We start from the raw sequence: 16,725 nt of genomic DNA on the forward strand, positions 1-16,725 counted from the left end.
GAGAAAAACAAGTTAAAAGTATGTGGAGGGACCCTTAGAATCATCAGCAACAATAAGGCTAATTTTGCGATGCGCACTCCATGAGTTGTTTCACCTTATCATTTGGTTTTGCTGCTTTGTGAATGTTTCTATTAAGATAACTGCTACTCTGATTCTATGATATTGGCATCCTTTTCACTTAAAAGCATTGTAATGGCCACGCCACAAGTTTCTCTTGCTTGGAGGAGACTAGCATACTGTCTTTGGAGTCTTGGCTTGCCGTGTCACCTCCTCAAGACAAAGTAATGCATTTTGAAGAAGCTCATATTTGGTGTCCACTTTTTCCTTTGCTTCATTGAGATAATTTGTCAAATGTGTCACTACTTGTTGATGGATGCTTATAGCTAACTCTATATGTTCCTTTCCCTTTTGTACCTATGCATGGAGGAAATGAATTTTCTGTGCATGGGTCTTGTTGAGCTCTTTGCGTTCTCCTTCCAAATGCGCTATGTGCTGCCTTATAATTTTTTACAGTCATTTGAAGCTCTGTCACAGTAGCAGCTACCCTTTAGTTTATTTCTACTAGGCTTGCAAAGTGTTAACCATTCCATTAGTTAACATGGTTTCACATGTCTAACCTACCCTAAGGTGCTTTGGCATCTTACCTATGTGAATGGATACTTAACCTTTGTAAGATGACACTAGAACATATAAAGTGGCCTTCTTACCCTATGCTTAATGTCAAGTAGAGAAAGTCTGCAGACTTAGTGTACATAGTTACTTAAAACTAGTAATAGAGGCTGGACCACTTTTAAGTTTGGCCTACCTAGTGTGAAAATTAGTCACTTGTATATAAGTCATTTTTCACAATAAGAAATACACAATCATTCCCTTACAATAATCTTCTCCTTCCCTCTTCTTGCTCGCTTGTATGCTTTTGAATTCATGCTTGCTTAATGGATGCATGCTTAAGTAGGTTTGATTGTAGGCTTCCCTCTTCGATTAGCTTCTTCTTCCCCTTCTTTTTTATGAGACAGAACCATCGTGAAATGCTCTCTTCTTGCCTCCATCTAGGCATTGAGAGCTCTCCCTTCACCCCTTTGGCAAAGAAGCATTCCGGTGTGAAGTGAGGACGTGACGGACGAGCTGGCGTACCCACATGGGAAGTTACCATTGAACTGCTTATTGGAAACAACAATACATTTGATTGCAATGCATCAAACCATACCTCCTCAAACCCATCAAATGACAAATGACCAGCACTCAGTAGAGTGCTTCCTAGTTAAGAAGACTATAGACTCCTTTAGATCCACCTCAAGCAAGGAGCTTTGGTAAGAAATGAGCCAATGAAACATAGACATAAGTGGAGGAACAATGGAAAATCTGGAAACAGAAGCTTCCATGGTCCTCCAAACTCCAGATTCACCAACTTGCTCTATAAAACAACACCTTAAATTTTATAAAGAAGGCATTAAACCACCCTATCTTTGGGCATAGCTCCAATGAAGGAGCAGGATGAGGACCTACGACCTCAAGAAGTGATCAAACTATGCTAGATGCCACAATGTTTAGTGCTCCTAAGATGGGTTTATCTCAAGTCGACCATGACCAACAAACAATCCAATAGCTACAGTTATGGCAAACAAGAAATGTCTCTTTTGCTATACCACCAAGGATAAGTGTTCCACAATACACCCAACATCAAGCACACACAATGCAAGAAGCATGAGTCTCGCTCTCCATAGGACCCCACTATAGAAGCACCTTTACCATGAAACCAAGTTCCAATTCTTCTCTATTGGACGAGGAACAAGGAACACGGGGAAGAGTAAAGAGCCAATGTCAAGGACTACCTCCTCCACGAAGGGAACCACAAAGGCATTCACAAAACATGTCCTTAGCCGTGCACAGCGAGTCAACAACCTGGCAGAGGACAAGTGTAATTAGAAACTATGTAACCCAACCCCATAGGGCAAGAGATCCCGGGCTGTGAAATAGAGAGTCTCACCACGCAATACATAGAAGACATGTTGAGGATGGCGTTCGAAATGGGAAGGAGGATTGTAACCAACATAGCACCTAGAGACTAAGAGTTGCGCAAAACCAAGCTAATTCACATCTCAAGGATGATGACCAAATTTGATGAAACTGGAGATCCCATTTAGTACCTAGAGAAGCTCGATTAAATTTATGAAACCATGGGATAAATTGATGATCCCACCAAGATCTGTTCATTTAGACTATGCCTGAAGGCAAAGCAAGCCAATGGCTTAGGTCTCTAAATCCATAGGAAAAGGCCACCTACGAGGTCTTAAGACACATTCATTATGGGGTTCTTGCCCAATGGATCCAGATGGAGTCCTTTCACACATATCTATAACCTCAAGCTGGAGGAGAACGAAACAATGTGGGACTATATTGCTCAAACCAAGGAGGAGGAGGGCGAAACAATGCGGGACTATATCTCTTACCAAGTATCTCCATATGAGATGTAGTACACACGAAAGACTAAATGATTATCACTCATCGATCAATTTATGATTGGTCTAGCAAGAGGCTTCATGACCATCTCTATAGGTCTAGGCATTACATCTTTGATGAGTGTTGCCGGCGAGGCAATAGACCTAGTAGACAACCTGCAAGACAAGGAAGTAGAAGTTGTCTACCCGAACCTAGAGATAGAGATGGTGGTGATGGTGTCAGCATAATCACCAAGGATTGCCTGGAGGCCTGGGACTCATAGACACAAGCCTCGTGCTCAAGCTTTCTCATAAGAACACAACTAAACCCTTAGGCATCCTACAGGATGCAAAGATGAAGACCTTCAAGCTAAGCTTCCACCACACATTCGTGGTGATGGATTTTCAGAGAAGATGATTATACACCATGATCCTCAAAAGGCCTTACATGAGAGACACAAGATTGGTTCACGATTGGAAAACTAATTACATTTATATACGTGAAAGAACTAGTCCTTGAAAATAAACTTGAAAACAAGGAAGACACATCCCATGGGGTGAGCCAATCTAGCCAACGAGTAAGAAAACCACCCGGACCACTTCAAGTTATATTTACAGAGCATGCAATGCGGAAGCTTATACGACGTTAGTTGACATTTATAGAGCTTGTAAAAAAGTATTGGATGGTGAAGATGAGGACAAACTAAACCCTCACATTAAGACCTTCAAGCTAAGCTTCCACCACACATTTGTGCTGATGGATTTTCAGAGAAGAGGATCATACACCGCGATCCTCGAAAGGCCCATTGGTTTACGATTGGGAAACCAATCACATCTATATACACAAAGGAACCAGTCCTTGAAAATAAGCTTAAAAACGGGAAAGATTCATCCCATGGGACAAGGCAATCTAGCCAACGAGTAAGACACGACTACTTGGACCACTTCAAGTGATATTTGCAGAGCATGCAATGTAAAAGCTCATACCACATTAATTAACATTTGTAGAGCTTGTAACAAGATATTGGATGGTAAAGATAAGGACCAAGAATATGAGCCCTTCCTCAAGCCTACCAACTCCGAGGATTGGATTCACGTTCTTGCAACCATGGACACTCTTCCACATAAGCTTGGGACAAGGTTCACACAATTGGAAAGTGCCAAAATCACATCCATGTTCATGCTTGACACATCCGAGACAAAACCAACAATGGAATCAATCCGCTTTGAGTTAGAGTTCCCTCCAAAAGGCCATCTATCTATATAGTCCACCTTGGTTAACATTGGGACTAGCCATGTGTTATTAGAAGACATGAACCTCGTTATGCTACCCATTTCTCGCACTATCCACAACAACCATTATCGCAGTAAATAATTCCCAATCTATGATTGTTGGTTGTTTTACACACTAGGTCAACCAAACTTAAAAATGGTCCGAACTCTATAACTAGTCATAAGCAACTATGTGTATGGAGTAAGCGCATGGTAATGATGCTTTATATGTTCCGATGTCGTCTTACAAACATCGCATTCTCACTCCATTGTCGCACTGAAATACTTCTTGCTAAAGGGGTGAAAGGAGATCTCTCAATGCTTAGATGGAGACAAGAAGAGATGGTTCTTCACGATAGTTCTCTCACAAAAAGACCAACTAAAGCTAATGAAAGAGAAAGACCTACAATCACACATATTCAAATACGCATCCATGAAGCAAGAATAATCCACAATCATTGCCTTGTCTTATCAAGAAAAGGAGCATATCCAATACTGCTGGTGGCTAGTTGAGTGCTTCAGGAGAATGCATGCTTATAATTGCTGAAAGTTCGTCAAAAACGTAGCCACCAAATTTATACCAAAACCAAGATTTCTTGAATTTGCGCAAGCGAAGACGATGTTGACCATGGCGGAGGATAGTAGGCTGAATGTTGATGATAGTGATGAGAAAATTGGTGACAGCATGGCTAATATAGGGCAGTCAAAGCTAAAGATTCCCACCAGGTTATGAATACATGACCATACATACGCTCATAAGCTTGACGCAATGTCATTAAATATAGCAAACGATACCAAGGGGATAAAACAGGATCATTGAGGAGCTTTTCTCAACTGCTTTGAAGCCAGCCTGAAAATGTCTCGACTAAACCATCAATCAACCACACTGACTGATAATCATAACTATAATACATCAGTGGTTGTATGATCTATTTCAGTGGAGGCAATGGCATGCTTTGAATTGGCCGGGGAAAGCATTAGAGAAACATGTACAATAAATACCTCTCTACCCAAAGATCTAGCAACACTGACATAAATCAACTCTTCAAGCAGCACCCAAACCCACCATCAGTAGAAACAATTTAATTTCATCTACCAAAACACATTCTATAAATAAGTCTCGACTCTCTTTGAATCCTGTCTTATAATAACGCAGTCCGTGAGTGTACAAATACACTCTTTCAAGGGCAACATCTCTGAGAAAGTCATCTCCTAACAATTGCAAAAAGCAAGGTTCAGGCCAGGCTTTCAACCCTCGAATCAGAACTTTTGATTAGAAATGGCAGTTCTCACGGCCTACCAGCCAACTCCCCAACCCACCTTTTCTCCTTTTCTTTTCAATAAAACTACTATTCGAATTCCGAAATACACTTGGCTTCTTCCCCCAAAGTTCTAAAGCTTCCTGTAAACGCTTGTTGCACTCACCTAAGCAACTAAAACATTACAAAATTGGTTACATTCATCCAGTACTGGAGTTTTCGGAGGTTGAGCTGGCTAAAAAGGCATGGGCATAGATGCATAATGATGTAGAGCATTGTTAGGAGAGCGCCCGACTATGAATATGGAAGAAAAGATCCACAATCTACATTGGAAGCTGTTGCTGCAAGACAGCTTCACTGTCTTCCAAGCGTAGTGCAGAGAGGAGGCGAGGCCATGTCTGAGGTATCCCCCCCATAACTTCAAAGTCCAACAGCTTCCCCTGCTTGCGATAGTAGTATTCTACAGGTTTGCACTGTACGACAACACATTCTGTTAGATTCTACAAAAATGATATCACGCCAAGAAAAGCCATTGAAACCTATGAAGCCTAACCTGAGCTGAATAAGTCTGGAGCCTATCCCTCACCAGACCCATGCATCCCATCTTTGATGTGCCTGATGAAATAGAGAATGCTTTGCACATCGAACAGCATTCAAGATCTGAGTGAGGACCTTCAAAACTGCAGCCACATTCAGCGCAAGCCTGCCTGTCCATTCGTTTTATCATGACATCTTCCATTAGCTTCATGTTTACTACCAAATCAATGTCTGCCACCTGATCTATTATCTCCTGTGAAAAGTTCTGAAGTAAGTGGCGATGGGATATATTCATAACATCGAGGACAAGACGTACTACAAAGAGCCTTACAGCTTGGTTGATAGTGCGAGGAAACCCATCAAAAATGAACCCAGATTCTTCAAACTCGATTTTCTGTTCTAATCTTTTTGATAGTATGCTGAAGATTACATCATCAGGAACGAGCTTTCCTTGCATCATGAGGCCAGCAAGCTGCGAAGAAATACATCACAAGAATCTATCTTAAAAATAAGCTACCCTACATTCCAGAAACTTAAAAGGCTATGCGAACATCTAAAACCTCCAAAAACTTGAAGATATAAAATCAAAACACACAATTTAACCCTGATTTTTCCAACATGCTTTCAGAACACAAAATTTAACCCTAATTTCAATGCAAGCTTCAAAAATGGGCCCTATCCCTACTATTCCCAATGCGAGCAGACTCAATCAATGCAAGATTGTGAAACAGATGAAATTATTCTGACTCCTGCAACGTGCTTTTCTCATTAAACCCCAGCCTTTAATCCTCATTTCAATGCAAGCTTGTGAATGAGCGATGTTCACATAGAACACATGTGAAAAACAGCACATCATTACATCAATGAAGGCATGCTTAACATGTAAAAAGGCAATCCCCACAATCCCGAATTGCCGAACATACCTCCTTAGCGAAAGACGTGGACATGGCGGCCTCCTTACGCAGCAGATTTCCCATGGAAATGTGAGGCACATTGAGGAGCTTCGCAAGCCTGCTGGCGTACGTGGCCTTGCCGACCCCAGGACTCCCCAAGAAGATCCATTGCGGGCCTCGCCCCGATCTCTGCCCATGGGTATCCTGCAAAACAGGAAGGGGAAGCTCCCAATACTCAAAATCTGCCACGGCCATAGCAGCCGCCACGGAGAAGGCCCTCTCAGACCGCTCGATGCTACTCGACAGCAAAGGGGAGATCAGGTTTCTCAAGTGGCGGAATGCCGCCATGGTTTGAACTAGGCAGGATCACAGGTTATGGCACTGGCGCGTCGAAAAAACAGACCAAAACCCTAACTGATGCGCCCCGCAAAGCCCTGGGTAAAGGATAGCTTCCAAGCCCTATGTGGAAGTAAAAACCCTAGATGGAGCTAGATGCAGCACAGAAAACCCTAACTGTGCGCTTGGGGAAGCCCTAAATGCAGAAAAAGGACTTGCAAACCCTAGATGAGAAGCAATGCGACAAGATCGCAAGGAGCTGAGAAGAAGAGAAGCGCAGCGAGCTCACACTCGGGTAGGGCTGACGAAGATGGTGATGGGTCTCCTCTGCAGCGAAGGGAATAAACCCTTTGAAAATTGAAACCCCTTCAAGGTTCAAAAACCCTTGGACAGAGTGTGACGTGGCACACTATGAAATGAAATGAGTGTGTGTGTGGAATGAAATGACATGAATTCATATAGCATTTCAAATGCTAGGTGGAAACTCTAAAATAGCCATCACATACTCCACCAAACCACTCAAGAAAACCCCTGCAAACTATATACAATGGACCTCCAACATTTTTGTTTTTACCTATGGATTTTATTTCCTCAATTTTAAAAGTTCTACAAATTTTAAGGCATTATAGCTATTTTGTAGCTCAAAAATCTGCAAATTTTCAAGAACATTCGGGGTCCCCGCCTGGAGGTAGAGGTTGAGGCAAAGGTAGAGAGACAGAGGCAGAGGTAGAACTCGGGAATCTCGATAGAAAAGCTTTATTGAAAAGCTCTTTTATTTGTTGGCAGCGTCATTGATTCAAAACTTCGTGTAGTTCATCTTTCCCACAAATTGAAATAAAAATCACGTTTGTAACACCTTAAGGCCTATTCTCATGAATGTTGAAAAATACCACCGGTGACTGTTGTGGTTTGTGCACCAAACTTGAAAGTAAAATAAATAACGTGGAACAAAACTTTGAAAAAGTTGGTCAAGCCCTCGACAGATGGTAGGTTAAAGGGCCATGTAGATGTACCACCACCACCCCACTGTTGCTCAATGTGATTTTTGGAAGCCATGAGAACATCCCCTCAAACCTTTAGAAAGATAAAGATTCTTATAGTCAAGAAATGGAAGTTTCTAGAAAGTCCAAGTGTCCACAAGAACCTGGTCTCTTTAGTAAAGGGCACTGACAAAAAGATATGGGATACCATGATAAAGGGTATCGAGGTGGAAATCTAGGTCATAAAGAAACTTCAAAGTTTTAAATTATGCATTTAGATAGGACTAATGTGGTCCTAGGTAGGGAGTGGCTTTATAGCTTAGTTCATTCCATGTAAAAAAAGAAACATGATGAACAAGAGTTCCAACTTCAATGGGAATGAGATTTTTAACACTCTACAGGGTTTTTTTCATTCAGTTCTCAACATATCGATGCCTTACACATAGCCAAATGCAATATACTTACACCTCTATATTTTCCTCCCCAAATTAGATAATATAAATTTCTTTAATGCATATTTGACAAGGAGTTCATCCTCATCCGAGGATTTTGAGATTTCATGTATTGTAATATTTTTCATTATAGACTTTTTGAGATCCAAAATGATTAAAATATCCATTTGATGATCCCTTGCATTTGTTGTAATACAAGGATCATTCAAAACCTTGTTCATTATACTGTTCTTGCGCTCCTTACTAAAACCTTTTGTCATCCTAGAAAGTTATTAACAATCTTTCTTGCAATTTTCCTGCTCTTAACATCATCTTGCTTCTTGTTGACATTCCCATCATTTTGTAACCTAGTTATTTTGATTCATTGTTATTGTTTTCTTAAAGTTTATAATTCGTTATTATCTTTAATTCCAACTTAGTCAAACTACTTTTTTCCCATTGTTTTGTTAGTCCCTTAATTTCTAGAAGGCTACATGGCTCTCCCTACTAAAATGTCCACTTTGTCCATTATCAAGATGAAGAAATAGGCCATTGGATGTCAATAGTTTTCACTTGCCTTAAATACTTGTGAAGTAAGACAACATTGATAATAATGGTTTTCGAGCACAAAAGAAATTGGGGCTGGGAACAACAAGCTATTAACCACAAGAGAAAGAGAGGTCAATATGAACAACAAGCTATTAACCACCATAAGAGAAAGAGAGGTCAATATGAACAATAAGTAGTTGAGCACAAAATAAAGAGAGGCTAATGATTGACAGTCTCATTGAACATAGAAGAAAGAGAGGATTGTAAATTAAATCATTAAAATATTAAGTCATTGATGAACGTAGAAGAAAGAGGGGATGAGGAATTAAGCACAAAAGAAAGAAATAGTGTGAACAAAGAAAGTAGAAAGGGAGTCAAAGAAAGAAGTTGGAGAAAGCTTCAAGTTTGGAGGAGCTCTACACACATGGGGCACACCTTTCCACCATTCCCATGCATGTCACCTGCATATTCCACTAAGGGCATCGCATTTTTTTCACAGCTTACACCTCATCGCATGCAGAGACACATCCACTTACAACTAACCTCGTAAAAAACACTCCTCCAGGTGCATCTCTCGATGGAGTGCAAGCTTGGCCCATGTATGACCCATCGCCACCTTGATAATGTTGGAATTAGGGTTAGGGTTGCAACAATGCACACACACAAGATAGAGAAGCTTGAGAGCACACAAACTCACTAGATTAGAATGGACAAATGTGTGCCAGATATAAAAGATAAGTACACACCCTAAAATGAGTAGATAAAGAGGGTGTACATACGCACGGGGGGAAAACCTCCTACTGAGGGAAAAAACCCCAAAATACAAAAGATAAGTACAATGCACACACACAAGATAGAGAAGCTTGAGAGCACACAAACTCACTAGATTAGAATGAACAAATGTGTGCTAGATACAAAAGATAAGTACACACCCCAAAATGAGTAGATAAGAGGGTGTACATACGCACGGGGGGAAAAACCTCCTACCGAGGGAAAAAGTGTCCCGGTAGTCCTAAGTGTGTTCACACACATCACTACCATATAATGCTACAAATCCCCCCTGGAATGATGATGTGAACATGTACATGGTATGGCCAATCAATCCTAATAAAGCAGTAAGTCCAAAGCTTTACGAAAAGCTTCGAACTTTTCACGAGGAAGAGCCTTCGTGAATAAATCTGCCATGTTGTAATGTGTAGGCACATAGACTAAGCTGATCTCTGCTTGCAGAGAGTATTTCCCTGACATAGTGGTAATGCACCTCAATGTGCTTAGTGCGAGCATGAAACACTGGCTTCCTTGCACAACTGCTAATACGCTTTGGCTATTTTCCAACACCCAAATTAGCCATAAGATGTCTAAGCCACACACACTTAACTGTAGCTGTAAAAGCTGTCCTATATTCAACTTCACAGCTGGAAGTGACCATTATAGGCTGCTTCTTGTTGAGCCATGATATACATGAATTACTAAGGCAAAAGCAAAACCCACTAGTGGAAACTCATGTGTCTTAACATCCACTAGTGGACACTCATGTGTCATAACATCCAGCCCCAATCTGAATCACTGATGTAGCATTATATGGTAGTGATGTGTGTAAACACACTTAGGACCACCGGGGCACTTTTTCCCTCACTAGGAGGTTTTTTTTCCCTGTGTGTATGTACATCCTCTTATCTACTCATTTTGGGGTGTGTACTTATCTTTTGTATCTAGCACACATTTTTCCATTCTAATCTAGCGAGTTTGTGTGCTCTCAAGCTTCTCTATCTTGTGTGTGTGTGAATTGTTACAACCCTAACCCTAATTCCAACACTTGGTATCAGAGCCAGGTTCCTTGACACTTGATCTAGTAGTCTGTCTCCCTCCTCACGACCCTATTTTTCTGTCTCCCATTGAGATACCCTCTTAGGAGAAGAAGATATATATTATAGTGTGTTGTTTAGGAAGTATACATCAATTTTTAGGGTTCGTGGCATGATTCGGGCGTGTTTTGGGCACCGTAAGGTTTTTGCAGAGAGAGACGTCATTTCGGATTGGTTCTGCTGAAAGGTTCCATCTACAAGCCAGGAAATATGTCAGGACAATGAAAGTTCTATGTAAGATAATAAAGGATTAGGTAAGATCAGTATAACGCGATAAGCGTTGGAGAAATCTCACCAACATCTCTAGTCGTGTTGTAGTAATTTGATGAAATATTAGTGAGAAAATGAAATTGCAAGGAAAAATGTGCCAAAATCACTGCAATACGATACGTGTGGGAGAATTCCCAAGGAGCCCTCTCTTCACGTCATAGTGATTTGATGCAATATTTCAAAGGTAATGACGATTGTAAGAAAAATCACTACTACAAGAACGACAGTAGGACAAATCACTATAACGTGATATGGGTGGGAGAGTTCTCACCGACTCCCCTCTTCGAGCTGTAGTAATTTGATCAATTATTTGTAAGAAAAAAATCAATTTCTTAAAAATCTAAACGATGAAATCTTTGAAAAAGCAAAAAAAGGACGACAGTAGGACAAATCACTATAACGCGATATGCTTGAGAGAGTTCGCACCAAGACCTCTTCTCGCGTTGTAGTGATTTCAAGAAATTTATGCAAGCAAATTACCATTGTGGGCAAAATCACTACAATGCGATATGGGTACGTTAGTTCTCACCGAGATCCCTCTTCGTGTTGTAGTGATTTGATGAAATATTTATGAGAAATAAATTAAATTCTTAAAAATTTAAAAGCAGCAATCTTTGATGGAATATTTATAAAACAATTATACAACTTCGACCAAATTGAAACACGAAAATATTTGAAAACATACCACGAAATTCACTCTGGGAGGGCAAGAAGCAACCAACGAAGTTGATTGTAGGAGAGTAAGAAGCAACGTGAAGGTGATGACTGTGAGAAAAATTGCACGAGATGACTGTGACACAAGAGCAAGAAACAACGAATAATGAAGCCGAAAGACATGATATCGCTTTTCGTTTGCTCAAGTTGAGATATGACTGTACGCTGGAGCCCGTCCTACTTAGTGACAAGAAAATGAAAGGAATTTTGGAAATCCCGCCTTTGACAAAGAAAGTTAAGATCACAGAAGTGACAGAGGCTAGTCATTCACATGACACAAGGCTCAATGCAAGGCTCAACGCACAAAGGATTGGCGACGACCAAGTCAGGATGCAGGAGCTCCAAGAATTGCGGTTGAAGAAAGCGACTATTCGGGAAATACATAAGTCGAATGTGAGAGCTTTACATTATTTTGTCCCCTCATTTTACGTTAGACTTCTGGTGTGTGCGAGGCACCACACAATTTTTCCCTTTCGAATGTGGAGGATATTGATGTTTTATCCAATGTTTTAAGGGAGGTCAACGATAGAATTATCATACCAGTTCTAAGGTTTGCTACGTCCTTTTCATCATCTTGATTATAAAGTGGGTTGCTTGTCCAAAGTAACTAATATAATGTAATTTTCTTGTGCAGCTTGGTTATATCAAATCTCCCATTCAATGTTCAAAATGATGTATATATTGTAGATTCCCTTCTTTCCTCGGTTCTTAGTGCACAACATACTTCATTGGTTGATGTATGTCCGTGGTTTAGTTCGATAAATTTCGATGTAGCTCAAATAATTCTAATGGTATACAACGAAGAGTAAGTGACATGCAATCTCATTTATAGTCTTCGTATTGTGACCTAAATTTACTATATATTTTTGATGTTACTTCTGATACTCCTAACTGCATGTTGTAGTTCACATTGGAGTTTGATCCTTTACGATATGGAATCCAAGACTTGTTACTTGGCCGATTCAGGTGAAGAATTCCATGGCACCGTGAGACAGTAAGTCCACACATTCATTATTTATATATCGAACGAGTTGGAGAGAGAGAGAGAGAGAGAGAGAGAGAGAGAGAGAGAGAGAGAGAGAGAGAGAGAGAGAGAGAGAGAAGGAGAAGTAGTTAGAGAACTTTCAGTATTGACAACAGTATTGTTTCGTGCAGAGAGAAGTAGTTAGAGAACTTTCAGTATTGACAACAGTATTGTTTCGTGCAGATCGGTTAGAAAGCTCTAATAACTGCTCTCGAGGCCATAATTAAGGACACACTTCTAGAACACACAAGGACTGTGAGATGCAGAGTCCCACAGCAATGGGATGGCCATAGTTGCGGTTGGAGGGTGTGCTACAATGCAAAGTTGCTGCTACACTTAGTTCTCTCGTTGCCCGCAAAAAATGTAGGCATGCTCCTTTTTTTAAATGATATCTTACTTTCCTTCCTCATTATTTGATGGCACATGTCTATTTTTTTGGCTTTTTGTAGAATCCATGATTATCAAAATACTCCGATGTGGATTTAGGGCTATTCAGGGAAGAGGCCATTGAGCATATTATTGTCAACATTCATAGCAGGCCGCCTAATATCCCTGTTGCGTTTGTGCCCCCTCCACCAACAACAGCCGCGACCAGGACCACCGCTATGGCAGTACCCCCCCGAACACAAGTCGACAGGTTTGTTGTCGAGCTTCCACAATGTGATGAATCTGAAGACGTCAATTTGGAAGCTTCAATCCCGTAAACGATCGCAAGCTTCAGTCCTAGAAGAGCAACCATCCCAAGAGTAACCACCCCAAGAGCGTCCGGAAGAGCAACTACCCTAAGAGCGTCCAGAAAGAGCAACCAAACCCAAGAGCATCCCAAAGAGCAACCAACCCAAGAGCGTTTCGAAGAGCAAGCATCCCCTCGACAACAAGCCTCACCACCCCAACAACAAGAATCATCCCACACACAATAGCACGCTTCGTAGGAAAAAATAAGAATATGCTATCAATGTTTTAAACATCTAATAAGAAAATGTAGAATATTTGTCTTAGTTTCTATTGCTCTGAGAAATGCAAAATGTTGTCATGATTAATGTAACTATATGTTGTCAAAAATACATTTATCTCCATTTATCTCTATGTGATAGTCGTTTGCACCACGAAAACTTGCTTCCTTGTAATGTCTTTACATTGAATGGTCCTTTCTTTTCTCTTTGGTACTTATTTCCAAAAATCAAAGTAATGTATATAAATAATAATGATTATGGCATAGTTTTGGAATGAATACTTTTTCGAGGTTAGATTGAATAACATACCTTATGGTCATTGCACTTGAACACATAATCATCAGGCACTTGTAGGTCATCCTCATTTGCCAAGTCTGTACTTGACGCAGTGAGATTTTTGACCTTATATTGAGTACTGTCAAGAGCTCATGTTCAAACCATACCTCTAATAACATCAATGGATTTTCAATGTCATCCTCCAAGTCTTGATTAATTGCTACAAGTTTTCCATTGACATAATCCCATCTCATATAATGAAAGGCCAAAATAAAATTCTGGGAGCCAATCATATATTTACAGACAATAGATTTCCTATGGATGCCTAGGACGTCTGGTTTCCATGGAAGCGAATAGAAAATAAAAGCAGATGTAAGAAGATGGAAGAAGATGAGATGGTAGAAGAGAACCTCCAAAACATGCGAAATTTTTAGATAGAAATCCATTCATTAAATGACCTAGGAATTTTGAAGAGAACATTTCAAAATTTTAGAGGAAAAAAGCACTTTTATTAAATGAGCTGAAACGAGGGAAATTTTTAGAATGAAAACCATTCATTAAATGAGCTGACAACACTCTAATTTTAGAGGAAAAAAGCACTTTTATTAAATGAGCTGAAACGAGGGAAATTTTTAGAATGAAAACCATTCATTAAATGAGCTGACAACACTCTAATTTTCATATATATTAAAGAAATGACATTATAAAGTGTGGTCAAATGCATTTCGTATTTCTTTAATAAAAATATATTCATATAAAGAATATATGAAAAATGTCTAATTATCAAAAGTTTCATTTACGATGGCTCTCTTCCTATTGGTCGAAAGAATTTCTCTCTCTAGAGAAAAAAGGTCCAAAGTTGAGTCCAAAATTCGCCTAATAAATGTAGAAAAAGAAGATGATAAGCCTAAAAAGAAGGGCAAGAGGTCACTATTGCAGGAAACCAAGGCACTACATAAATGAGTGTAAGAAAAGGCTAGAGAAGGAGAAAAAGAAGGAATCGTGCAAGGCTGTGGTGGTTGATGCATCTACACCAAGTGCACAGAAGAAGGAATCTATAAGTTTTGCTTAAGATGATTTGGCATGGACAGTACATTGTAGTTATGACCCTTCTATTCATGATGTATGTGTGTCAGTGGTGGCAAAATCAGGTGCTTGATACTTTGACACTGGTGCTAGTAAGCACATTGCATCACAAAAAAATTTGTCCTGGTCTCTGGAATTTGTCCCAAGTGCAAGAACCATCACATGTGTAAATGGTTCCTCATATCATGTCAAAGGAGTTGGTAGAGTTGTGCTCACTGCTGCAAATGGGGGCGCATTTACTCTTTCTAAAGTTTTATATGTGCCAGGCATTAAGAAGAATTTGGCATGGACAGTACATTGTAGTTATGACCCTTCTATTCATGATGTATGTGTGTCAGTGGTGGCAAAATCAGGTGCTTGATACTTTGACACTGGTGCTAGTAAGCACATTGCATCACAAAAAAATTTGTCCTGGTCTCTGGAATCTGTCCCAAGTGCAAGAACCGTCACATGTGTAAATGGTTCCTCATATCATGTCAAAGGAGTTGGTAGAGTTGTGCTCACTGCTGCAAATGGGGGCGCATTTACTCTTTCTAAAGTTTTATATGTGCCAGGCATTAAGAAGAATTTGTTGTCAGTTTCAACCTTAGCCTTATCAAGCTTGATAGTGAAATTTGTGGATGACAAATGTACAGTTCAGGATACAAATGATGCTTATTCTACCATTACCTTAGGTACCTTGTTTCATGGCCTGATGTATTTGAGAAGTTTTAGTATGATGCTTGCTCAGTCTCTACGACTCGTGCTATGAGTGATGTAGAATTATGGCATACACGATTTGGCCATTTGAATTATGGCAGTTTGTTACGCCTTTAAAGGCATGATATGGTGTCTGAGTTGCCAACTCTTGAGACCCCTACTAGACATGTATGTGACGGATGTATTCTTGGTAAAATGCATCGAATATCATTTCTAAAGGATGGATCTGTGCGAGCTATTAAGAAATTACAGCTTATACATAGTGATGTATGTGGTCCTATATGAGGACACCATCTATTGGGAGATATCTCTACTTCGTCACTTTTATTGATGATTACTCCAGATATAGCTGGGTGTACCATTAAAGCAAAAGTCAAAGGTTTTGATGTGCTTTAGACACTTCATATCCATGGCTGAAAATGCATGTGAATGTAAAGTTGGCACCCTTTGTTCATATCAAGAGGGGGGAGTATATGTCCAAGGAATTTCATGCATATATAGTTGGAAAAGGCATAAGGCATCAATGTACAGTGCCATATAAACCTTAGCAAAATGGTGTGGCTAAGAGGAAGAACAGGTCTCTCATGGAGATGGCACGATCTATGGTGAAAGCCTAAGATTTACCTCATGGTTTTTGGTTAGAGGCAACTATGTGCGCAAACTATATGTTGAACAAATAACCTACCAAGGCCTTACAGTCTAAAACTCCTTATGAAGCTTGGCATGGCGGGAAGCCTTCTATGGCTCATTTGCGTGTTTTTGGTTATCTTTCTTATGCTCTTATGCACCTGAGCAGCAACGTAGTAAGCTTGATGATAAGGCAGTTAAATGCATATTTGTGGGATACAGTTCAGAAAGCAAGAGATATAGACTCTACCATCCGGCCTCAAAGCAAATTTTGGTAAGTAGAGATGTTTTTGTCGAAAACTCAGTTAAGCTCATGCTTTCATGCAAAAAACAGCAGAATAATGTATGCTCATAGGACATGTTTGATTTGCCATATGTAGAGCAATTGAGTGCTTAACCAAGTGCTGTAATTCAGCCTTTGCAGGTGCAAAATCAGCCTGCAAATCAGCCTTTTGATGAGAGTAATTATTGAGGATGTAGTGGATGAGGAGAGAGCAGCCATAGAAGAATCTAGGC

At 40.1% G+C, this 16,725-nt stretch overlaps 1 protein-coding gene across 2 annotated transcripts; it reads right to left on the bottom strand.

Moving 5' to 3' along the window:
* Window positions 1-4,667: 4,667 nt before the first annotated feature.
* LOC147633960 (putative adenylate kinase 1, chloroplastic) lies at window positions 4,668-7,077 on the bottom strand. Of its 2 annotated transcripts, none has more exons than XM_086805040.1 (4): window positions 6,430-7,077; window positions 5,838-5,978; window positions 5,556-5,759; window positions 4,668-5,442 (listed from the first exon to the last, which is right to left on the bottom strand). In XM_086805040.1, the coding sequence occupies exons 1-4, from the start codon at window positions 6,745-6,747 to the stop codon at window positions 5,293-5,295; spliced, it is 813 nt and encodes a 270-aa protein (XP_086661166.1). In that variant the 5' UTR covers window positions 6,748-7,077; the 3' UTR covers window positions 4,668-5,292. The 2 variants fall into 2 exon arrangements, with proteins under 2 accessions (XP_086661166.1, XP_086661165.1); XM_086805039.1 differs by having other exon boundaries at window positions 4,681-5,442; window positions 5,523-5,759.
* Between the last annotated feature and the right edge of the window lie 9,648 nt (window positions 7,078-16,725).

Source organism: Cibotium barometz, chromosome 11 (genome assembly GCF_041138505.1).
Source record: "Cibotium barometz isolate CiBa-2024 chromosome 11, ASM4113850v1, whole genome shotgun sequence".
NCBI classification, from domain to species: Eukaryota; Viridiplantae; Streptophyta; class Polypodiopsida; order Cyatheales; family Cibotiaceae; genus Cibotium; species Cibotium barometz.

What these genes read in the sequence shown, in the direction of transcription:
- LOC147633960 (XM_086805039.1), bottom strand. Translation starts at nt 6,747, where the DNA reads ATGGCGGCATTCCGCCACTTGAGAAACCTGATCTCCCCTTTGCTGTCG. An exon ending in CTCGCACTATCAACCAAGCT is followed by an intron (nt 5,760 to 5,837) that starts GTAAGGCTCTTT and finishes AACTTTTCACAG; the next exon opens with GAGATAATAGATCAGGTGGC. An exon ending in TCCAGACTTATTCAGCTCAG is followed by an intron (nt 5,443 to 5,522) that starts GTTAGGCTTCAT and finishes GTTGTCGTACAG; the next exon opens with TGCAAACCTGTAGAATACTA.